Source organism: Falco biarmicus, chromosome 1, assembly GCF_023638135.1.
Source record: "Falco biarmicus isolate bFalBia1 chromosome 1, bFalBia1.pri, whole genome shotgun sequence".
Lineage (NCBI taxonomy): Eukaryota > Metazoa > Chordata > Aves > Falconiformes > Falconidae > Falco > Falco biarmicus.
Window position 1 is genome coordinate 19,692,370 of NC_079288.1, and position 24,192 is coordinate 19,716,561.

Consider the following 24,192-nt stretch of genomic DNA (forward strand, 5'->3'; position numbering starts at 1 on the left):
ACTTATTGCCAAGAAAAATACATAATACAGTATGGTGCTTAGATTTCCTTCTCTATTTCTTCTTTCCCCTCCGCCTTGTGATCATGTGTATGGTCACAAGCATGGAATATATTGGTGCATGTGAGAGAATGCCCTAGCCTGTTAAACACAGATCACAGAGGATATGAATAACACATACAAATTTACAATGAATAAGTCTCTAACACAACAAAAGAACCTTATCTTTTCTTCATTAAAATCTGTGATTTTGGAGTTTCTGTAGCAGATATTCAGCTCATCTAAAGTGTGGTCCAGAATCATACTGTTGGTTTGAATGGGTTTTTCATCTGCCGTGGATTTGCTTTAATCACAAATATTTTATTACAATTTTGCCATGTCTTTAGCGTGATGGACCTTCCTGATACACTTCATTTGGTACATTCTCATGCATTCTCTTGTCATCATCTCTCTCTGCCAAATATAAAATATTGGGAAGACCATTAATTCTGTAGGGTAATATCTTGCAAAATGTAACATCCTGTATACTGGCCATAATGTGGTTCACGGTATGCTACTCAGTATGTATTCTTGTAATGATTGTAAAAAAGGCTAATAAGAATTTGATGCAAATGGTGATTGAAAGTAATTGAAAACTGAGTATGTCACTCCCTTAGGCCTCTGAAAATTTTGATCTGTGTACCAACTCTGGTGTTTGCAGTGAAGGGCTTCTAAATGGAGAGGGTTTTATCTTGAGAAGTCCTTGAGGGTGTAGGTAACTGCATGCAGAAGTCCCACTGATGTCAGAGTGGCTGTTCTCTGAAGTTAAGTGAATGTATTTATGAGGGTCTGGCACAGATGGTCCTACCTGAGCAGTGGGGGTGCTGGCAGAGTAGTGCTGTCTTCTGACAAAGTCAGAGAGCATACAAATGCACAGAGCTAGGGAAACTAGTCTCTCAGCACAAGCCAGATCTGTTGTAAATGGTCTAATATTTGTAGATAACATTATTTACCACTTATTGTTATTTTTGGCTTAAGAGATGTTGGCATGTTTTAAGGAATAATAGTAGCTATGTGTTGGAGAGCCAGTGGGGTGCAAAAACATGCTGCCTGAGTGCAGGGCAGGGGATCTGTTTGGTTTTGTTTTTCCTCAGTGCATGGTTATATTAAGTTATATATTTGTTTGTTGTTTTTTTTTTTTTCCCCAAAAAAGGTAGCTAGGATAGTATTATTGCTCTTAAAGTTTGCACTTGGTAGGTATTTATTTGTAACTTGGTAACTCTTAAATTATACTGAATATAATGTTCAGCAGCTTTATACTTACTGTATGCTTTAGGGTTATCATGTAGTATGCACATTTCTAGTGATGTGGCATACTTAATTTTTTCCTTATTTCTTTATCTAAATGTTGGTCAAGAATTGATTCACCTAGCTCTGTTATGTTTGTACAACTCTCTTCCTGCTGTTTTTTTGAATAGAAGAGCTTTGCAAGCTTGAGTTTGCATATTCTCACTCGGCATATTCTGTTTGCAGGAATGCAGAGGAAGAGGGGCTCAAGTCAAGTGAGGATTTCTTGATAGCTGCGTGAGGGATTACAAAGTTGCATCACATGTGTTCTTCCTAAATCTTCTCTATCCGTCTGCCCCTAATCTGATTTTAAGTCTAGGCTAGTAGGCATGGTTGAGGGTGTAGATTTGAACCTGGGTTTGGCTTCACTCCTAACAGGCAGTAATCCCACCTGGCTGTGAGAAAGCAGCTAACTAAACTTTCATGCATTTATTTTAACAGTACTATCACTGTTCTACCTGGTCTATGGTTTTCCTTGTAAATCCTTGCTGATTTTCATAGTGTAAGTGACCCAATGTGACTTAAGTTTTAACTTCCTTAGTTTCTTGTGATTTCCATAATATGGGAGTAGAGATGTCATTAAAGACACATTTTTTTTGTTTGTTTGTTTGTAGACTATTTTCCTTGGTGTTGTTAAAGGTTCCTGCTCCAGATTGCTTTGGTTTTAGATTGTTTCACTTGAAATAAAACACTGTTCAGTCACATCACAAGCAGCACCTTTATGGTAAATCAGAGAGAGAAGTGTGTTAGGAACCATATGCTGTCCTAATGCAAAGGCTAGTTCAGCATCGTAATGAACCCTGGTGGATGTATCAGATGTCAGCCGGATGTTAAAATAGAGATGCTCTCTGGATTTGGCTAATTGCAACTATTATTGTTCTCTCTCTTTATTAGCATTTTTCAAAATGTTAATTTAATGGTTGAATAATTCATCTTACTGTTCAGTTTATGTGGATAAAAATAGAGGAATGAATTTGAATAATTTCCAGCCAAGTAAAAGTTCTACTAAATTGTTTTGTTCTTTTTTATTAAAAAAAGCAGAGTTTTAAATCTCTTTTTAAACACAGTAAAACTTAGACTTTTTCACTAAAGTATATTTGTTGCTTTGGTTTAGTCTGTCAGCAGATAGTCCTCTATCTTCTAATACTTGCAGAATTTTCAGTTTATAGTCTTGTTTACCAAAACCCAGAACTTCTTTTAAGGGCACTATAAATGTTTTAATATGCAGATATTTTTTTTTTGAGTGGTCTGTGGCAGATGTTGTTGCCATCATTGGCTCCAATAAATAAGTTAGATTATTATGTGCTTTGACTTCTGTGTTCATTTGCAAGCAGCTTTCATTAAAAAAAAAAAAAAAGAATAAAGTCAATGATTTGTTTTCTTCTTGTAGTCATTTGTTTCTTGAAGATGCAGAAGATGAGTGGCTTGATAAAATGGTGTTGACCAGTTTAGCCTTTAACAATATTATCTTTAAATAGTTTTTAAAAAAATTTACTATCTGTCTGTAGAAAATTATCATAGTAAAGCTACATATCCTGCAGGTGAGTTCTGGAAAAAGATTATTCTTATTCCGGTGGACACAGTTTCAGCTGACATCAGATAGGTACATGTCTGTGATGGTTAGGACTGTATTTAGACAAAATAATTATAATAATTAGATTGGTGCGTGGTTCACATTAGTGCTATAGGTTTGGATCCAGAATTACTTAGGTAGGCAGGAGACACTGTATCCAATTCCATAAAGGCAGAGTAAAGAGTAGTGAGCTGTAGGTCGGGTAAGTTGCTGTGTGGAGTTCCGTTTGGGATGTTGCTGTTGCTGCTGCTGTTCTCCATCTGGCAGTGAGAAGGGAAACACTGGGAAGACATTGGGGATGATGAAATGAGAACTAGGGGATCCACAGCTAGGCTGTCGTCTTTCAGCTCCTCCCAAAGATTTCCTATAACAAAACAAAATGGATTGATTTGACTTTCTCTATACATGCTTTTTGAAACATTGTTTTACAGGAGTTGGTAATTATACAGTTGTGTGTGCTGTATGTGTAGGTACTGGTAATCACTTAGGAATGAGAAAGGAAAAAGATTAATAGTTACTATTCATCTGTCTCCCTAATGAATTTAAATCTGGGAGAAAGCAGCATTAATTTAAGAAAATTATTTTGCTTGGTAATTGGCAAGATTCTGCTGCAAATGTATCCTTATGGAGCATAACTTTTATTTGAAAAAAGCCCACTAATTTTGAAAAAGGAAATTGCCTCTGTTATCTCTGTAAGATATTGGAAGAGCTAATGGCACTTTATGGGACAAACCTGCAAATCTGTAAATTACTTTACAACTGGCCTTCTCGTATTCTTATGGTGTAGCCGTCTCTGAATTGCACGCTATAGTACTGGATATGTGATTGACCTGACAAATCAAAAGATCTGAAATGTTGCATTTTTCTTACATATACCAAAAAGTTTCTTGTCTTTCCATTGAACATGCCTATCCCAGTGAAAGCATTAAATAAGTTGCTGCAGGAGGGCTGTGTTTGTCGTATGCGTCATCAAAGATTTTTTCAGGGAGGGCAGTGGCAGGCAGACTGTTGGTCCAAAGCTATACCCACCATCTACAGACTATCAAACAGGGTAACATTTTTAGCCCTTTTGCTGGAAGCCTGATTTTGTGTTTGGTGGTTGGTTTTTTTTTTTTACTCTGTGTGTGTGTGTGTATAATGATTTTGCTCCAAGTGTGCAGGCCTTGTCTTAAATTTTAGCACATCTTATTTCAGATTTGAGAATTTTAAAAAGAAAGTAAGTAAAAAGCTTAGATATGGTTAAAAAATTTAAGGTAAAAGGCGAGGACAGAGGGAAGTTGGGATTGTACCATATTGGTGAAGCATACAGAATATTCACAATACGAATGAGTATGGTCCGGATTAACTGAGCAAAATGGAAAGAGGTTCAGGGAAATGAGTGGAACGTGAGATCTGTCTGCCTGAAAGAGGAAGAAGCTAAGAATTCAAAAACCTGTGGTGTTAATCTCAGTCAAGCAATCTGGGCATGGCCGGATTGTGGAATATTTCTGACAGTACAATGGTAAGGCACACGCAGGCACTGAGTCATGTAGATTATTAAGACTATGTTTTTTTGCTCTTTTAGGTTGCTTTGTAACCTAAAAAAGTACCATTTTTTGCCTGTGCAGGAAGGCAATTCTTGCACGTTATTTGGTGCAGGAAGAGCTTTACCATTTGGAACTCACAGGTTTTATTTTATATGTATACATATATAAATATATACACACAGACACATAAACTTGCTAGGTTTTTTCATAGTTTTGCATGGAAAGCTATGTTCTTGGTGTTCAAAATCCTGTCTATTCAAGATGATTTGATTATTTAATATAAAAAACTTTACTGTCAGTATTACATGACTAAGAACACACCTCAGAAAATACAGTTGTTCAGGGCATAGATCATGTGAATGTCTTGAGAAGGAGTAAACAGTAAAATTTCTCTGAGAAGAAATGTGGAAGGTGTTTGAATAAATATTGATAAAAATGTCAACATGTTAATTCAATCAAAATTATTTATCTTTGTGCCCTTCACGTGATAATTCTCTTGATATGCACTGAATAGTTGTGCTTGAGTAGTTTTCAGTGGAAAATATGCTTTAATTAAAAAAACCCACATTCTAAATACCGTATTGCAGTATTAAATATCAGCAGTCCTAGTCAAGAGTAAGCAGGTTATTATTTTAAACGCTGGGTGTCAATCTGTAGCTTTCTTGGGAAACTTTTTAAAGATTCCATGTTGTGTGAAATAACGTAACCTAGTAAGCTGGTCTCTGTAGCAGTTGCAAGGACAAGTAGTTAAAAAAGAAGAGCATAAATGCATCTTATGCAGGCTGGGATGTGATGTAATAAACCTAACTCTACAAAATAAAAATGCCTTAGATATCTACCTTGGAGATCAAAATCAGTCAGGGATGGATTAAGAGCATCGATATCATTGCTGAGATCTCCTTCCTGCATGAGCGTGTCCTGCATTGTCCTGGCTGTCGAGTGCTCTGTCAGCATCTTCACACCGCAGGTGGGGGGGGTCTGGGCCGGCAGTGGAGAATCCTGGGTGATGCTGGGCTGAGTTCGGAGTTCACTCTGAGCCTCCCCAGAAGGAAATAGGGTCTGAGGGTCAGGTGACTGTTGCATTAACGTACTTGAGATCGGAGGAAACCCCTGTGGTGATGTGTAGCACGCAGTCTGCTGCCCCCCGAGCAAATTTGGTAAGGGGTTCTTGACATGCAGAGCTCCTGATGCGTGGATACTCTGTAATGGCTGTGGTACCCCGGAGGAAAGAGATGGCTCGCACAAGGAGTGGGATTGGACTGCCATCTGCCTGGAAAGGGATGCACTTGCAACACCAGTCGGACTGCAGGACATGATGGAAGGTCTCAGCTTCTCACTTTTGTCGCCTATCAGTGTGTCAAGTTCTTCTACAAAACAAGAAAAAAAGTCTGTGACTTACTTTTTCCTAACAGAGCCTTAATTTTCATAGCTTGCAGCTAGTATTTTGGTGTTCCTCAGGAAATGTGTGAGTGGAATGGCAAACAGAAGTGCTAGCCCATAGATGATAAGAACTGAAATATTTTTCTAAATTATCATTTCCAAGTAGGTATGTAATAAATCGCAGGTTTTTTGTTTAAAGGTTGGATACTTATCAGTTAATTTCAGATTTTATTCTATAGTATGTATTTCAGTGTTGTTTTTATCTTAAAGTTTAGTGAGATATCAAGACAGATTTTTTTGGGGGAAGCTTCTTTGTGCCTGTTTGGAAGCACTCCTGCAAAACTAGGTCCTATTTAATTCTGCTTTTAATTTTTTTCTCTTGTTTTGCCAAACACTTTATAACCCAGAAAAATTCTGTTTTCCTAAATCATGTATAAATTCTCTTATACAGCTTGGTGCCTGTTGCAAAGAAAAGTTCTGGGTACCAGTGTTTGAGAACTAATATGCTAACGTATTACTGACCTGGCTTTGCCATACTCTTCCTTACAGCAACTGGGTCTTTCCTCTTCCATTTCTGAAGCTCTTCCTGCATCTTATCGATTTTGGCTGGATTCAGAGCCCACAAACAGCCCTTCCGAGAAGAATTGCCTGACTTGTTTTCAACTTTCTCAAAGCATTTGTTCAATGATAAGTTGTGGCGTACAGAATTCTTCCAGCCATCTGGAGCTGTCTAGAAAAACAAATCCAATCTAAGAATGGAACATCAAGGAAAAAAAAACCTCACCAAATATATTTCTCTCTTTTGACAGGTGAGATGGTAAGAAATGCTGTTTATATTATACTTTCTACAATATTAACCTTGCATGTTAGAAGGAAGCTACAAAATGTTATAGTCATGTTATGTGGGGAGAAAGGAACCAGATAAAATAGTAACTGATCTTCCAAGCAAGAAGGTTGGCCTTGTCAGAGGGGCTGCTGAATTTTTAAGAGTGAATTTGGAAATCACAAGAATTAAGTGTGTAAAGGATTATATTCTAGAACTAACAGGAAATCTCTCTTAATCTATTTTGGAACACCTAGAAAGTTTTCCAACACTTCATTGAAAGACTATGTGCTACTTGGACTCAAACTAAGTGTCCAGGCAGACTTCAGAAGAATTTTAGCATGCTGCTGTAGGTGTAACTTTGTATGCTAGCTAATTACATAACCAAATGGTTTAATCACAAGTCCTGCAGATGAGATACAGGTTTCTACATCAGATCACTGCATTTTTTGCTTTGCATTTGTTTTTAACTCAGCAGTGGAAGCTGGAAGGTTTTTTTTAAAATGGACAAGACTTATGTTTCATTAAAATGATTTGTCTGGTTTTATTATGTTGTTTCTGATCAGTGAGGGAAACAAAATTCCCTCCTTTCCCTGAGGACAGTTTTGCATTGAATTGCAAGAATGGAAAGAAAAGATAACCTAGTGCAAAACCTCTGTTTATACAATTTAATTTTTACATATTTTTTTTCTCCTGATTGCTTGTGAAAGAACTTTGAAAATTAATGTTGCTGTAAGGGATGAAGAGGGAAATACCCAGCAAAATGGTCATGCTCAGATTCTGATGGGAAATGCCTGTTCGCTTGCTAGTCTGAAATACTGATCTTGAAAGAATGGCACTGTATTCTTTTATAGCATGTAATTTTTTCTGCTGTTTGTTTATTTGATTTCACTCCTTTCTGCTTACTTAGTCCTGCAGCTGCAAGATAGTGCTCATCACATTAAGGCTTTGCAAATTAGTATGCACATTCATATCAGAAGATTCCTGTAGTACATTCCTGATGTGTCACTTCCTTGCTTTTCTTTTGGTAGGTTCTCTATGATGCTGTTTGTTGTGTATCTGAGTAGAACAGCCTTAGCTCATAGGCACTGCACTATAATCTTAAAAAAAAAAGGTGGGGGAGTGCAGGAAAAATGACTTGCTACATAATGGTAGGAATCAACCTGAGAAACCCGACTTCATTGTGATATATGCAAGTGCAAGTCCAGCTAGACTTCCCCTGTCATTTTAAGACCAGTTAAAAAAAAATGAAATTGTAGCTTTACCTGTGTCAGTCAAATGGTATTCTTTATATTCTTTCCAAGAGGTCTGCATTTGCAGAGATGAGAAATCTCAAGAGAGAGAGACTTTAGAGCTCATCGGATTACAAAGAATGATCTTCAGTATTAGTGTATGTGAGGCCTTTTTTTTTTTTTTAATCAATTTTGGATGCTTTTTCTTTTCTTGTTTCCAAAAAATCCTCATCTGTGTGTCATAAGAATTAAAAGAAATTAAACAACTCTGAAAGGTGGGTGTGAAGTTGTCTATGTGCCACTATTGATTCATAATCATGGATGCAAAATATTTGTCGTTATAATTATTCCTATCAACCACAGAAAATTACTGAACAGAGAGCACAAGAAATAAATAATGATTTTCCATAGCCTTTTTGAAAAGGTTAAAAATTAAAATATACCTTTTATGTCCATTGTTTCCTTTCCATTCTTACACTTTATTAGTAGGGACCCTTCTTTCATGGAAATACAGCTTTTTGATAGTTTCTCTAATTGTTGTCTAGTGTAACAAATTTCCTTTAAGACCATCTTTTATGCATGTGCTTGTGTACATTTTTGCTTTCACATGATACAATATGAATTTTTGAACATACTTTGACATAAATTCTACTTTTATCGGGAATGTAAAATCTGTTCTTTCCTAGCTTATGAAGGACTATCTTGTGGGTTAAGGTATTGAAAGCCTTACTGAAGAATTTCAGGGTCGAATTTAATACTTGCTTTCTTCATTAAGAAAATTAATTCGTTGTGTGAGTTAAACACATGTTATTTACTAAAAAAGAAACTATTTTCCCTTCATAGCAGTGCAGTTTCTACCCTTTTGGCCCGCCTGATGTCAGCATTTCACTATTCTGTTAGCCAGTCCCACAGGTGAGACCACATGCATTCCTATTAAAAAAAAAAACGAACCAAAACCAAACCCCAAAAAACACCGAAAAACCAAACCAACAAAACCCCCTTTAAAACTCTTTCTGCCACAGGGTAATACTAAAGATGATGAATCAGTTTTTCTGCCTTGCAGATCATATTCTAGTTGCTTTCTGGCAGTTCTAAGAGTAAATAAAACTGTTCCTCCTAGGTAAGATGTGTGCTTAGCTACTGAATACGCTGACCTGAAAGAATATTCATGTTTCTTGCTCTGCACATGAGGCTACATATACCTCTGTCTGTATCTAGACAGGATAATTAGTGTTTCTGCTAAGCACCAGAAAGTTGGGAGTGGCATGTGTTTCTCAGAGGTTTTCAGAATGTGTGGGGGTGTAAACTATGAGATAGTTTTAAAAACGTAAGAGCGAAAAGTACACAGATTTATTCTGGAGACTGCTGCCAAGAGTTGAACAGGTTCTTGCATTAAACTTGGTATTGCTGAGCAGCAAAAAATAGTCATTTACCTAGGTAGGCCCTGAAGGAACACTCTGGCAGTGTGTGTGTGTTACAACTCTGTCACCAGTTTTTTAAGTTAACATTTGATTGTTAATAAACTGAGCTTTGGCTACTGAAGGTGCTCTCCTATAGTTGGAATCTCCTTGCTATAGCTCATTTTTGCCATTGCTGCATTCAGCGTAGTGTGGATGAAGCCGTGTGGAGCTGGACACTGCAAGAGAATACTTGCTGCTCTTAAGTTCCATCAGAGCACAGAGCTTTCTAACCTCTTGGACCACTGGCAATAACTCCAATTAACAAGATTAAAGCTTTCTGTTAGACTCACTAATCACTACAAAGAAAAAAAAAGGATGACAGGCGAAAAATATTATTGTACAGACCCATTGATCCTGACCGCCTCTTGAAGTTTAAAGAGTTCAGTGATCTTGCAAAACCCTTTCTCTTTAAATCTAGGTCTCAAGAGAAGGGAGAGGTACATCAAAGAGTAATTCAACTTTAGCTGCGTAGATGTTTTTTTTAGGACGTAGGAGTTGGATTGCTCTGTTTCAACTAGAAATGAGATTGTTGCATCATAGAAACTAAATTTGCTGTGGCAGCGAATACAAGTTAATTTGACTAGGCTTGTATCATCTAATGTCTCCCAGCAAGATTCTGTGTACACTTGTACTCTGTTTCTCTCCAGCTTAAATTGCTTCCCCTCCCCCTGTTGTCTCCTGCTATTTAGTGAGTTCTGGTAGCAACAATAAAATGTTCCTCACTGATTTTTATATTACTTTGTCTTGCTGAAGACTGCAGAAAAGGGAGGATAGAGGATATTAGCTTTTGTCATATACTGATAATTTTTTGGGCTGCTGTAAAGACCAGAGGTAGGCAGGGTTTAGTGCTTGTAAGCATAATAATTGCTTGCTTATGCTCCCCTGCTTATTTTAAGGGTGTTTGGGATGGAACTACTCAATCATTTGACTGTAGTTGTAAGTAAAATCCAAAAATAAAGCCGTCTCAAAACAGCGAAGGCAGTAGTACTCCCTGCACCATTCTTTTACTATAAGGTATATGACAGCAGTAACCTCTTTCTCATCAATTTTTAAAAGAATTAAGAAAAAGACCTGAGAATCTGTAAAAAAGAAACCCAACCCCAAAACAAACAACCCACCACCAAAACCCACTCCCTGTGGAACAGGCAAGTTTTGATAAGAAGGGAAAAATTTAGATTAGGTATAAACCAGTTATTTAAAGCTGTGGCAGGAGTATACCTACTGTACAGATGAGCATACGTATACACACATCTGTATGTATGTATGTATGCATGCAGGCAGACATATGAACACACACACATCTATACATTTTCACAGAAAATATCACAATATATATGATCCACAATGTTTACACACAATATGTAGTTGAGGAAAGGATGTATATCACCCTATCATTTCTGCTGTGTCAGAATAACTTTAACTTCAGGACCAGGAAGGTGACACCAAGCAAAGCCACAGTCTTGTGTCTGAGGAATTCTGTGCATGGTGGCAGCTGCAGCATTTGGTTTGCAAGCTGCTGCTGAATTTTATAATCGATTGTGATGTAAGACAGAGGAGAATTAATTTCAGTTTGGTCTGATGAATAAATGTGGACATGCCTGCAAAACTTTTCTTTAATATTCCCACCTCTCTGCTTGAAACTTGTGCTATTTTTCTAGAAAACTAATCAGATAAGAATGTGTTTCTTTGCTGTGGATCACATGATTTGTGCGTTATGCTAAGAAGCATAGTTTGCAAAACATCAATTTCAAGATGATGTGGCCCAGGACCTTTTTCATAGTCCTCAAACTATTTTCTTTTGGATTATTAATATTTCTTGCAACTAGTAGTAAATGCATGGAAAATAGAGTTAATATTCTGTTAGGGACAAAATACAAATCTTTACACTTATTCTTGTTCTGAAAATGAAGAAAATGTATAGCTGCTGTGTTCTTGTGTGTCATTCTATCCTTCTTCCTTTCCCTGTTTAGATTACTGTCATTGCTTAATTTCATGTGTGTTTAGCCTAAAAATCAGTTGTGTCCCTGTGACTTAACAAAGTTAGAGTGCTTCAGATTTGTTTCTGTGGATTGTAACCAGTCATGCTGTGATGGAATACTTCTTGAATTGTGAGGGTAGGTTTCTTTATTTTTTCTCTCTTCTCTTGCTTGTAACAAATAACTGAGTAGCTAGTGATTCCTTTGGGAGGAAATCTGGGAATACAGAAGTGTAATGGATCCTAACAGTTCTTCATGATAATGTGTGCTCTTTTCCTCTGATTACTGACAAGTGGTTTGTGGTTGTTTTTTTGTTTGTTTGTTTGTTTGTTTTTTGGTGGGCATTATTTACCCTCAGTGGTCCAAAACCATTGCAAAATTGTATCAGAACATTTATTTTTAGTTATTCTTAGTGTTCTTTTCTTAATACAAATGTTTCAATTGCCTTTCTGTAGTTGCTTTAAATTTAACTGCTGTGTGTTTATTTGCAATAGGAAACAGGACAGACTTGTGATGCTTTATTTTCTTTTTTGGGCCTTGCTAGCAGTTGCAGGTCACCTGATCTGGACTTCCAGTGAGAAGTTTTTGAAGAATCAGCATCATAAAGCTCTGTCTTGAGCAGCAGTTGGTGATTCTATTATAGCTCTTTTCAAAACCTGAACTGTAATCCTTCTGCTCTTGGATCATGCGCTAACTAACTCTTTCCACTTGCATTCCAAGTGCAAGAAACCATTCTTTTATAGCATGGATTTAAATTTCAATAGTATCTGCTGCAAACCATACAACCTTACCTTCACCAACATTACTGTGTAATTATAAGCTTAGTACCATTTATCACATCTTATACTTTGTACAGTGTATGCAAGTGATGAAGTTGCCTAAGACGGATGTCCCAGCTCCAGAACAGAGCAAGATAACCTTGAACCTCTGCTTCCACACGAGTCTGGAGGTGCTGTTGATGGCAGAGGAAGCCACAAGACCAGTTCTGCCTGTATTTGAGATCTGAGGTGAAGGAATGGATGTGTTTTTAGAAATATTTATCCTTGTTATGAGTTTTTATTGAGGAATGGCCACTGTTACCTGCACAAACTCTAAGCTGGAACAGTTCTTAATATCTTTTTGTGTTAAATATTACCACATATTGTGTTAACATTTCTGCCTAGGCCTAAAATGCTGGGTGATTTATGATCATGAAGGTATATCGTGTATAATTGATTTGATATTAATCTACTAAGAAATTATTCCTTCTCATAGACTGAATCCCCTCCCTTATTCCCTCTGCTGCCAGGTAAGCTTAGAGAGAGATTTGCCCCCCCTCCCTGTGGAACTCACCTTAAAGTAAGGAAAATGTTCCGTCATGAAATTGTAAATCTCACTGACTGGCAAACTCCCTGTCTTGCTGTTTTTGAGTGCCATGAAGATCAGGATGCTTTAGGGAGAGAAAGAAAAGTATTTTAGCCTGTTCTGCTTGACTCCTCAGAAGTAGAAAACCCCCTATTTTTCAGTGTGTGTAGGTACGCTGGCTTTCACTATCATAGCATGAATACTGATGATGCTTAAAGTTGCCACTCAGTTGTTTACAAGCAGTCTCCTTACACTGCTTAACTTCCAGAGGTAGCTCTCGAAGTGCATATAGAAGGCCCAACCTGGGTTTAAAATAAAGTAATAGAAAGTGGAATCAAGACCACAGCCTTCAAGTCCTGCTATTGTGTACTTATTTAAGGTTGTGTTTGAAAGCTCAAACTGATAAAGGCCACAAAGAGAGTATCAAATTGATGGTGACAAGACGTATAATGGAAATTTAATTATCTGATCTACTTTATTAGACTGCTATTTGGGGACTAAACCTGTGTGGTGACTTGCATATCTGATATGTTTTCTAGGCATTTCCCCCTAGTAACTGGAGAAAAAAAATAGTTTTAATACAGGTCCTAGAAAAGACAACTAAGTGTTATTAGTCTTGCACTGATGAAATTTGCAACACCTAAGATTTTTTTATTAGAGAAATGTCTAGCTTTTATGGGGGTGATCAAGACTGTTTGCATGCTTTACAACATTTCATTTCCCTCTGCCTTGGCCCCAGAGTCTGGAACATCTTGTGATTCATACAAACAGGACAGAGCGCACTGGGAACAAGACAAATACGAGTAAGTATGTTATTGCAAATTATGCTGGAAATAGGCCATGGGTAAACAGTGTATTTCCTGTAACACTAGGACTTGAAAAAATATTTTATTACCTGTAGGAGTAGATGGGTTTGGGAAACAGAGGCTGCTGGGATTCTTGACTGCTTTGAGGAGCAATTCTTTGGTAAGGGTAGTGTGATGAAGTAATATAAGTCACAGGGTAGCTGCCTCCTGAGGGATACTGGTGATACAATAAACGAGATGTTACTTGGCTTAGCAACAAGCTGTCAAAAACATTTCTTTCTTAAAAACAGTATTAAACTATGAAATTCTGAGGATATTGTCCTCTGCCTACATTCAATGGCTGTTACGCCAATTCAGACCTGAAGTCTTTTTATCATGGTTTTCGAAAACATTAATATTATTAGTCAATGCTTAAGAAGTATAAGAAACAGGACACATATGAGGAGGAGCTCACTGGTATGTTGGCTCTTACCAGATCCTGTTGCACTGTGTTCCAAATTGAAGGATGTAAAAAACTACTTTCTTTTATTATTGCCTGCTATGGTACTGGCATAGCATTCACATTTCTTGTGAAAAAAGAGAAACTACCTTTTTAATTGTCTCCAGATAATTCATAATTTTATAGACCTAAAGTGTATCATCCATCTCTTTTGTGGTTGAAGTACCTTAGCCCACTCAGCCTCCCCTGAACATTGCACTATGCAGACAAGTCAATTAATGCTGTAATTTTATTTATATACATTAAAAAAAATCAAAATAAAACAAACAATGTGCACCATAGAAAAATAAGCCTATTAAGCAAAGCCACTAAAAAAGAAGAAGAAAGTGAAGTTTTGACTGAGCCTTGTTTGGGTTTGTGTGCTGTTGTTTTTCATGTTTTAGCTGGAGAGGGATACAACAAGACAAAAATTCAAAGTGTATAAAATCGACTCCCAGAAATTAGCATCCCAAAGCATCAGTTGAATTTGCTATTATCAAGCAAGGCAGTAAAACCCCCCAAAAATAACAACAAAAGCTTTAGTAGATGGCATCAGAGTATATATAAAGCAAATGTATTATTATAGAATAAGTTAGTAATGTCATTCCAGGGGTCAGGAGAGTGGTGTATGAGACATTTCTCATAGACAGTTTTCATATTGCCTGACTCACACTGAAGCTGTGAGGCTGCTTCCTCTCAGTTCCCTCAGTCAATGACAAGAAACAGGCTTCTCCAGGAGGCCAGGAGTTTATGCTGTTAACCACCACCTCAAGCAGCTTTTTAGCTCCGCCCCCCCCCCCCCCCCCCCCATGTTCTATATCAGAAAGCTAGAAGGAATAGCCAGGACATCTAAAATCGGATAGCATGTATGTTACCGTCACCCCACCCCTGGGGAAACGCAGCAGAATGCTACATGAGACTGAAATGCTAAGCTATCTCTTCAAGAGATCTTTACGCCTGTCCAGCCCTCAAGACACAGTAAAGAAATGGCTGGCCTATCATGCAATCGCCATGATAGAAATATGCCAATGCAATAAAATAGGTAAAAGAGGGGAGATAATGCTGATAGATAGCCTCGATTGCATCAGTTTCTGTAGGTTTGCTCTCAATTTTTTAACACAGCAGCTGGTGACATATTTTTCTTTTCCAAATTATAGTTTAAACCTGCTGGCAAGCAACTTTCAAGAACAAAGAAACACTATCCTGCTAAGGTAAGATACCATCAGTTGGCTCTCCATGAGGTAAAGGCTCCCACTGAACTCAGCTCTGTGTGAGAGGAATTCCTGCCTCTTACAGATGAATCTTTCCAGATGCCAGGGCTAGGGCATGGCCAAAATTAGGAGTCATGTCATATGCTATTAAAAAATATACCTGCATGCCTTCCTTAGTACTCAAAGGTTGCTGAGCCCTGTTCTAGTGTTTTATTGCTTAGCTCTAGAAGTCCTGTGTCATGATGATTTTATGGGTTCCTTTGAAAGGTTATAAATATAGCTTGCAAGACTTTTTGGGAAAATTTCCTTGACAATTAGTTTATATGTCTCTTCAGTTTCTTACTGTCATTCCTATTTTCAGACCAATAGCTTCTGTTGCTCTTGGTCTTTGTCCCCTTAAAAAAGCAAGCCTGCGAGAGGTTATGTGCTTGCAAAGTGTTCATAGTTCATTTATTTATTTTGGATTGTGAATAATTTATTTCAGTTTCTCAGTAACTTTATTGTTGTTGCTTGGGTTTTTGTCTGTCTGCTTGTACCTTTCTAACATTGAACTGCCTGAAATGGAATGTGGAAAAACATTCTGAATACACTCATTTGTTTGCTACAGTAAGCAGGATGAAATAAATGAGATGTACATAATTAATCATGTCCTGCCTTGTTGAACTAAATACTGGGCAAAACTGCAGTCTCCAGAGCAGCTGTGAACTGATTTCCTTGTGCAGTTCCGTGTGTATATTTTTTCACTAGAGCAGAAAAGTGGGCAATTCATACAATAATTTTGATTTTAATTGGTTTAGTGGCTCTTTGAACCGAACGAATACTAAGATGGGGCTGGTTGTGATGTCATCACCAAAGGCAAGAACTGGGCATTTTAAGGATTATTTTTGTTTTATTGGATTCATTACTCCTTTTTGAGGGATACAGAGGCTGGGGAATGGTCTGGTATGACAGGCTTGAGCTGGTTTTACAGTCAACTGGCATGAAAGATGTCCGTGTTTTATGGTGGGTGGGTAAGTGACTTCAGTAAGTGTCTGCTACTTCTTTCAGGTCAATAAGAAGTAATTTTTCTTGTGAGTCACCATTTGTGTTGTGTCCAGCAAAGGGGAAGGTGAGGCCATTTTATCATTTGGACAAAATTAGCAAAGGGTTTGATCTCTCTCATCCCTCTAATGAAAAGTGAGGTGTAGTTTGAACATCCTTCACTTCAGGCTAAAGGGCCTGTTCTCCTGAGTGTTACTTCCTAGTGATTTAAATTGCACTGCTCCATTCAAATTTGAAACGTAAAGTATTAATGCTGGAGCTGCTTCATGCAAAAGATGTTATTCCACTTCTTCTCAGTCTAGTATCACATGTTCTTTCTTTTCCCAGTATCTGATTATGGCACACAGACAGCAATTCTATCTGTTGTGACTTTGGCTGCTCATACCTGTTGTTTTTTTCCTCTGAGTAGTAGAACATGTTGCCATGCTTTTCCTACTAAGAAGCACAAATACTGAAAAGTCTAACAGAAACCTGCTGCGTATAAGAGATCTGTCACAGTGCCAGCCTGCAGGTGGATGGAAGACTTTCCTCTTAGTGCTTGTTGTATCTTGCCTAGCAGCTCGCAGGTGGTGTATTTCAGCTTTAATTTTTGTAGTTTTTTTGAATGTGGTTAATGCCAATGTATAGTAATAGTACTGGTTTCAAATCAGCAGTGACGGGGAAGGATGCCTCCTTCAGAATGAATAAAGAAATTAAAAAATATTCAAATGAATTAACAAGCTAACTGGAGTTTCTGCTAAAGCACCACACAAACCTGACATTTATACTGCGTGTGAGATGTATGGCACATCCACAATGTGTGTACTGCAGTCTCAGTGGGGAACTAGTTTATCTTTGCAGCAGAGCTTTTGTGTCAAGTTAATCTTCCATCTAGGACCCTTTGCTTCTGAAATAATAATAATAATAATAAAATCAATTTGTAAGTTAGAATGGTAGTGTAATATCACCTTTCTTCTCATTCTATTTTAATTTTGTTATTAACTTTTATCCCTTCTATTGAGTTTTAGGCTAACAAGAAAAAACAAGTAAATAGTTATGGTGGGTTTGATAACTTGAAATGGAGTTACTTTTTTGCCACATTATAGGGGGGAAAAAATGGTTCAGTAAATTCTGGATAGTGGAATGCTGGGGAGATAGGTAAAAGAAAAACCCAGGAGTGAGATGTTCTCTAGCCATATTTCCTGATGCAGTGTAGGAGAACCGCTTCTTTCTGTTACCTGTGCCTTCTCACACCTATACAGCATCTGTACACTTCTCAAGCTTTACAAGGCAATCCACTGAGGACAGGGGATACAAAAATCCTTGATATTGAAACTATTTGAACTTCAGTAATACCTGGACGCCCTAAGCAAATTGGTCTGTCCTTGTGCAACACCTAGTTGAAGAACCTCCATGCCCCTGAGTTCCTAAGCTGATTTAAATACAAAGTCCAGTTAGTGGTCAGGGGCTGGCCACAGCTGAGGGAGCAGGAGGAGAAAGATGACAGTAACAGGAACCTGATTTTAGAAGTTTACTTCATGCAGGTGTGGGTCCTTGAAGATGCTTTCTGAGCTGCCTTGCTGCACTAACAAATGAAATTCCTAAAAAGTCATCTGTGACAGATGATTTAATTTTATCAATGATCATAAAATTCCAAGATTTTTGGTTTTTTTATGGTAATTCAGCATCTGTTTTCAGAAGTTACTTAAATTTCCTCTTAAATTACATCATGCCAAAAATAACCTTTCTTTTTCCTCATGAGGGACTAAATCCTGGTGATGAATGGTATGATTACTATTCCAACGACTCAGACTAGTAACACCATATGAATTAACAATCCCTATGAAATAACATAGAGTAACCTGTTTTTTCTTTGCACAGTTTTAAATCACTGCTCTGTTAGTCACATTTTTTATACCTCTTGAGCAAGTTGAATAAGATAGTATAGTTGATTTCACAACATCAGTCATCAGTCACTGGGATCAAAGGAGTCGTAACTCAAGTGTGAGCTTTTATGCTCAAGTATTTTCTATCTATGAATTCCCTGTAAGTTTAATTTAATTCAGTTCTAATGGTTGGGAGTTTTGGTAGTTGTGCTCTTTTTGTATATGGATTTCTGCCTGATTATCTGAAAAATCCTTGTTGCCTTAATTTCACCTTAAATAAGTTTTGGGGTTTTGTTGTTGTTTGGTTTTTTTTTGTTAATAGGGTGTTTCAAGCATATTTTTACCTCCTCGACTATCTGTCTTACTGAAAATTTTGTACATTGCAGATAACTAAGCATAAAAGAAAAATTTCAATGCATTGAACAGCACCACCATTTATAACTAAAGGAAATTATTTAAATACATTTCAAAGTAATGAAAATTACTTTCTGTGGTACGCAGTCTCCCTCTATGCCAAGTTTTCCAAGCTTAGTAGACCTCACTTGCCAGCCTCTATAAATACGTATTAGGATCACATGTAAGATTAAGGTATGTATGTTTGGTTTTACAAAGATACAATATGTGTGCTGCTTTGAAAATATGAACTGATATGTATTCAAATGACACCTAAACACACTCAAGAAAAACAAGGTGTCAGTTACTCCTGTGCATTTTTAGCATTAACAATATGCTTACATTACAAAAGAGCAACCTTAATATTGTACATTCTCGTGCATCATCAGCATTATTGTCAATTATGCTTCAGCTGAATAATCTTTCACTGGGGATGATGTAATAGTCAAAAGATTGCAAAAGAGATGTGTGGGCCATCAAGCACAAGGAAAGTGAGCATCATCTGTTAAAATTTTGCTTTACAAGTGCTTTTCTATGTTTGATCTGAATTTTAAGTATACAGCCACATCTATTTAGTTTTTTATTCTGAAGTTAAAGCACAGTTAATTCCCTGGGATCCTGAAATGCCAACGGTTATGTTAATAATTTGTCTGGTTTCAAAGCCAACTTTCTTGATCATAATGGTAAAAATATAAATAAGCAGTTCCAAGATTTAATTTTTACAAGGTTGGGTGGTGGGTTTTTTTCTGTTTTCTGGATGATGATTGAAAAATGCATTTAGATGTGCTGCTTTTAAGATCTCATTGTCATAAGCAAAATGTGTGTATCCAAACATGGCCTTGCAAACACAAATTAAGCAGGTATTGTTTCATCTGTCTTTTTGTGTTATTACCGTAACTACCATACCATTATGGTGCTAGAAATACAGGGGATTTTGGTCTGCATATTGTACTGACCTGATGGAAAGGATGTGAGGGGCAATACGTCTGCTGCACTTGAGGCTGATAGCAGTATAAACCGGGCTGCCCTTCTAGTGGGGATGTCCTGAGCTTGATGTCTGAATCCTGCTGGAAAATATTTAAGGGAGGAGTTATAAGACAAAACACGTCAATTTAGAATAGAACTGTTAGTCATTGTTCTGATTTGTCTTTCAATATACTTATTACTTTTTTGGACTTGATTCTGTCACGGTGTGTGTTACACAGAATTTGTTTTATGTTCTAGTGGTGCAAGAAGAAACATTGCTTCCTGTGTTCATATTATTAACTATTTAAAAAAAGGAAATCCCAGTCCAAATTCCATGCAAAGAGCAATTGAGAAAATAGCAGTTTCCATTTATCTTTTTTCCCTACTTACACAAACCCCATACTCCAGCTTGGATTCCTGAGCATGCACATATGTCTCTCTCTCTCTCTTTTTTTAATACTCCTTGGTTTTATCTTGCAGACTGTCAGTACCTCAAGCTGGCGCTGGAGTTTTGTCATTAGCTAGAGAGCGAGGTTTATAATGCACAGGAAAGAGGTGGCAGAGAAGAATCAAACTAGGCTGACTACTGAATTTGATCAAGATACAGGAAATATAGTAAGAATGTGATCCTCCTCCCCCCCCCCCCCCCCCCCCCCCAGGTGTGGAAATAAACATAACTAGGTTAATCAAGTCTTAATTTCTCAAAGGTCTGTCCAGCTGCCTGTCCTGGATTCCACATAGGGCTTGAATCTTCTGTTAAGGGCTCAGGCTCCTGGATGTTAAGTGTTGCTGGTTTTTAGTTAGAACACTGAGTGTACCATATGGTTTGTGTGGTAACACTCTGCTTTAGAAGAGCAATTCAAACAAACTGCATGCTAAGCAGAGCGCTAGACAGAGCTCTAGCTGGTAATAAACAGTGCAGGGAATGGTGTGTCTTAAACAGCGTCCTTATCTGTGCATCTGGTTCCTTCCCCACTTAACACCCATGGACAGGAATTCTGTTCTGAGAGCTGGTGTTATAGACGTCTTATTATTTCAAGGAGCTAGTAACACTTATCCTTCTGTTTTAAAGCAAAGCCATAATGACCATCTTTTATGGTATAGAGTAGTGTAGGGGTACATATTAGACTTGATTTGATATCCTGGCACCAAGCAAATGCCACATCCAGTATTAATAAACGTGCGTGCTATTTTGGTGACCATAAGATGATGTTTTTTTTCAGAAATATCAACTTCAAAGCTCTTAAATAACTTACACCAGCAGTGTGTAAGTTATTTAAGAGCTTTGAAGTTGCATGCTGACTGAACCAGTGGGAGAAATTTTTTTTCCTGAGTAGTCACATGTATTTGGTAAGGGGCTCCTGCCGTGCTAATCTTGACATTCTCTACATCTCACAGGGATCTGGGGAAGAAAATGGGAATGTTTTTCATCAACTGCTTATAGGTTTTGTGTTAAACTCATCTGACCTAGATGAGTATTTATCCAGGAAATAAGAGATCTAGTTCAATTTCCTCCTTAACTTGAATGGCTTCAATCTCCAGGTATGTACCCTGACAACATCCTGCCATTCCCTGGTGAATTGTCTTAATCCAATTAAGATGATTTTATTTTTTTTTAACCCCTCTTTCTTTTGGTAACCCTTAAATTCTTTGCATCACAGCAATTTAGAACCAGTGGTTAGGGCCCTCTCCTGGCAGATGTAGTCACTGGTTTTGTCTGCACTAGATGATGAAGATACAATTTTACTACTTTGGATCACAGTAGAGATATCTGGTGGAGACAGATACTGAAGGGTAATTTACCTTGCCCTTCAGGGATCTCTGTGCTGCCCCAAATAGGCACTTGCCTTTATCCATTATGTAAATTAGCCCAGGTACCTTTGCACTGCACATACCATGAACAGATCTTATATTTCATTGTAAGTAGTACTGATGTCTTAGAGTTTCTCTTCTATTTGTGTTGAGAAAAATACAGCTCAGCCAATGTGTTGTAACAAATCTGATATACATGTTCTCATGCTTGAAAAATACTGTTTTGTGAACTTTTGTCCCTTGAAAATACTAGTTGATGACAATTACTGATACAAACCCTGTTGTCAGGAAGGATTTGGATTGTTAGGATGCATGTGTCTTGTCTAGTGGAAAATCATTTGTCCTTGTGCATCTTTGAGGATTTTTTCAGTAGGGAAAGGCCATAAAATAGAGAACTTTGACAAATAAATATGGATGCCTATCCCAAGCTCTTGCCTGCAACTTGACAAGAGACTAAATGTCCATTTAGCCATGTTAAGAAATAATAAAATAATCCCGAAAGTATATATTTGCCATTGAAAACAGGAAAAAAAAATGAGAAAAAATACTGACCATGACTTGTGAACCATGATCTTGACCCGTGGTGCTGTATTGGAGGCTGTTACACCATGGTTGTTCTGCAGAGATATTCGGAATGTGTGTAGGAAATGACTCTGACTCGTCAGGACCTGTAGATCCTGGTAGACTCTCAAACCCATCAATGCTTCTAGCATTTTTGAACGGTGAACCTTCTGGTGGGAGGGCTTGGTGTGCTTCCTGGAAGACATCTTCGCTGATCTGCCTCTTGTAAGGGTGAAAGGGGTTTCTGCTGCTCTTGAGAAACCTATCATAACTTCCTACAGTACTTTCCTCATAACTATATCGTCTGAATTTTTCAGTACTGAAAGATGCTTTAAATTTGTTCTTGCCACAGTGAATTCCTTGGCTTGTAGGGTATCTTCCGTGAATTTGGTCCTGGGCCGGAGAAGCAGGGCTGGGGCTGTGAGAAGACTCTGAGCTCTTTCTTTCTGTCCTGCTGTCTGACTCATATGGTTGGCAGTTGTAAGTGGGGTTATCCTGCAATGAATTATTGGCATTTATTTAGGATTAGTATGAGCAAATATCTTATTTTAATTATTTACAAAAAAAGTACATTAAAAATATATTATTGATGAGAAGTATAAAATTACTAGTCCTAGCCACCTTCACACCCTAAAAGATCTAAAGGGTTTTTGGTTACTTGGTATTCAAAACTGTTCAAAACTAAATTGATACAAGCATTGAAAAGACTGAACTAACCTGGAAAAACAGGATGTCTTAGGTTACTATTGACTAGTTGGTCTGACAATGTCAGGGAAAAGATGATGTATGATCAAGTGATGAAAGATTAAATGGCAGGAATATGATAAGTGCAAGTCTTGTCATATACAAGTTTAGTCAAATAAGCTTGATCTCATTCTCTGGTGGTGTTACAAGCTGCCAGATATGTTGCTAGTTACATCACTTCCTTTCATTAACATAGCCACACTCGCTCTGAGAGACAGGTAGGCTCTAGGCAGACATTTTAACCTTCCTCCTGTCTCATCTCCTCCCTTCCCTTTTGCACTTCAGCAAAAAGAAAATAACAGCTACTAAAGCGCTCTTTAATCTGGAAGAGAAAGACTTAACGAGAACCAGTGTCTGGATCCTGAAGCTGAACACATTCAGCATAGAAATTATGCATATTTTCCCGGACATCAAGGATGAGTAACAACTTGGGTGCCTTTTGAGAAGACATGCTTAAGTCAAGAGTAGGTTATTGTGTTCAGTGGAGGGGAAAATATAATGTTCTGTGTTACACAAAAAGTCAAACCAGATTATCAAGTGGCCCCTTTCCTCCTTCCCCCTCCAAATGCAAATTGGTCTTATAGTATTTTAGGAGAACAGATAAAGGAATATATGCCTTCATGGAGCAATCAGATTCCAAGAAGCCCCAAAGGGAATTTTGCATAAAAGTCAGTGCTTTCTGCAGAGTGGAACATGGCAGAACTGTTTTTTTCATTTGCACATGGGTCTGTGTGTTAAAGCTATTAATGTTTTGTTCTGTCATGGATTCTGCAGAAAGCAAATCCGACCTCATGACACTTTTGGCATCTCAAATGAACACAAACTTGTAATTTCTGAATTCTTACTTCCTTGCTCTCCTCTATAGCCTTAATACATGTATTTATGATATCTTTTGTTAAATAAGAATTTTAAAAACTTTCTATATTTAGTTAAAGCTGTATGAATGGCAGTGCTTCCACTTCTCCATCTGAAGTTTTCATAATAAGAGTATGGGAAAGCTTATTTTGCCATTGTTTGATGAAAACCACTATTCTGAACTGTACTTTTATGATGAATATACAGGCAACAGGAGAGAGATCATTTTATTCCAAAAAATGTCCCAAGGAATTCTAAAGTGCTTGAAGGTATACTCTATTGGTGGGGAGTAGAAAAGAGGTTCTGATGTCTCTGTCTTCTAATTTATTTATTCATTTTAGAAACAGGATGAGGATTTCTTTAAATGTAGCATTTTTACTAGATGAATTGCCTGATTTGTTTTAAAGTAATAGGATTTTTTAAGCAATCAAATAGGAAATTTAGCATGGAGCTTAAGATTTAACTAGAAGAGTAACTCAGGTTTCTACTCTTCAAGAATAAAACTTTCAGTGTTTACTTTGTTACCAGTTAAGTATGCTGAGATTTAGTAAGGCAGTTGCTGAATATTGTATCTGAACTTGTGCCTCTGAAGAAAGGGAATAGAACTGGGCCATCTTACTCACAGTTTGCTGAGCTGGGGATACTGAATCCCCCTGTGTCTTCATGAGGTCTTGTTGGTCCCTTTCCAGAGTGTCCGAAGAAGAAAATTTAATATTAGATTGATCCTGGAGTAGTGAAACCATTACCAAATCCACGTCAGACAGGATTCCTGTTGTGAGAAAATCAAATTACAGTAAGTATTTTCTAAAACTTAAAATGTAGA

At 37.5% G+C, this 24,192-nt stretch overlaps 1 protein-coding gene and 1 long non-coding RNA gene across 4 annotated transcripts in view; one reads left to right on the forward strand and one right to left on the reverse strand.

The window, feature by feature from the left end:
* Positions 1-24,192, forward strand: part of LOC130160038 (uncharacterized) — a 50,214-nt gene that overhangs the window by 3,203 nt on the left and 22,819 nt on the right. Inside the window, exons 2-7 of one of the 3 annotated variants that reach the window (XR_008825925.1) lie at positions 6,352-6,619; positions 11,288-11,431; positions 12,150-12,300; positions 13,377-13,440; positions 15,079-15,132; positions 24,059-24,162. This is a non-coding gene — a long non-coding RNA (uncharacterized LOC130160038). The remainder of the gene's footprint in view (positions 1-6,351; positions 6,620-11,287; positions 11,432-12,149; positions 12,301-13,376; positions 13,441-15,078; positions 15,133-24,058; positions 24,163-24,192) is intronic. The other 2 variants (XR_008825930.1, XR_008825929.1) reach the window with 2 other exon arrangements.
* Positions 218-24,112, reverse strand: FOXN1 (forkhead box N1). The gene is made up of 8 exons (XM_056361896.1): positions 23,993-24,112; positions 21,762-22,265; positions 19,388-19,498; positions 13,533-13,660; positions 12,626-12,722; positions 6,325-6,532; positions 5,262-5,789; positions 218-3,260 (listed from the first exon to the last, which is right to left on the reverse strand). The coding sequence occupies exons 1-8, from the start codon at positions 24,110-24,112 to the stop codon at positions 2,995-2,997; spliced, it is 1,962 nt and encodes a 653-aa protein (XP_056217871.1). The 3' UTR covers positions 218-2,994.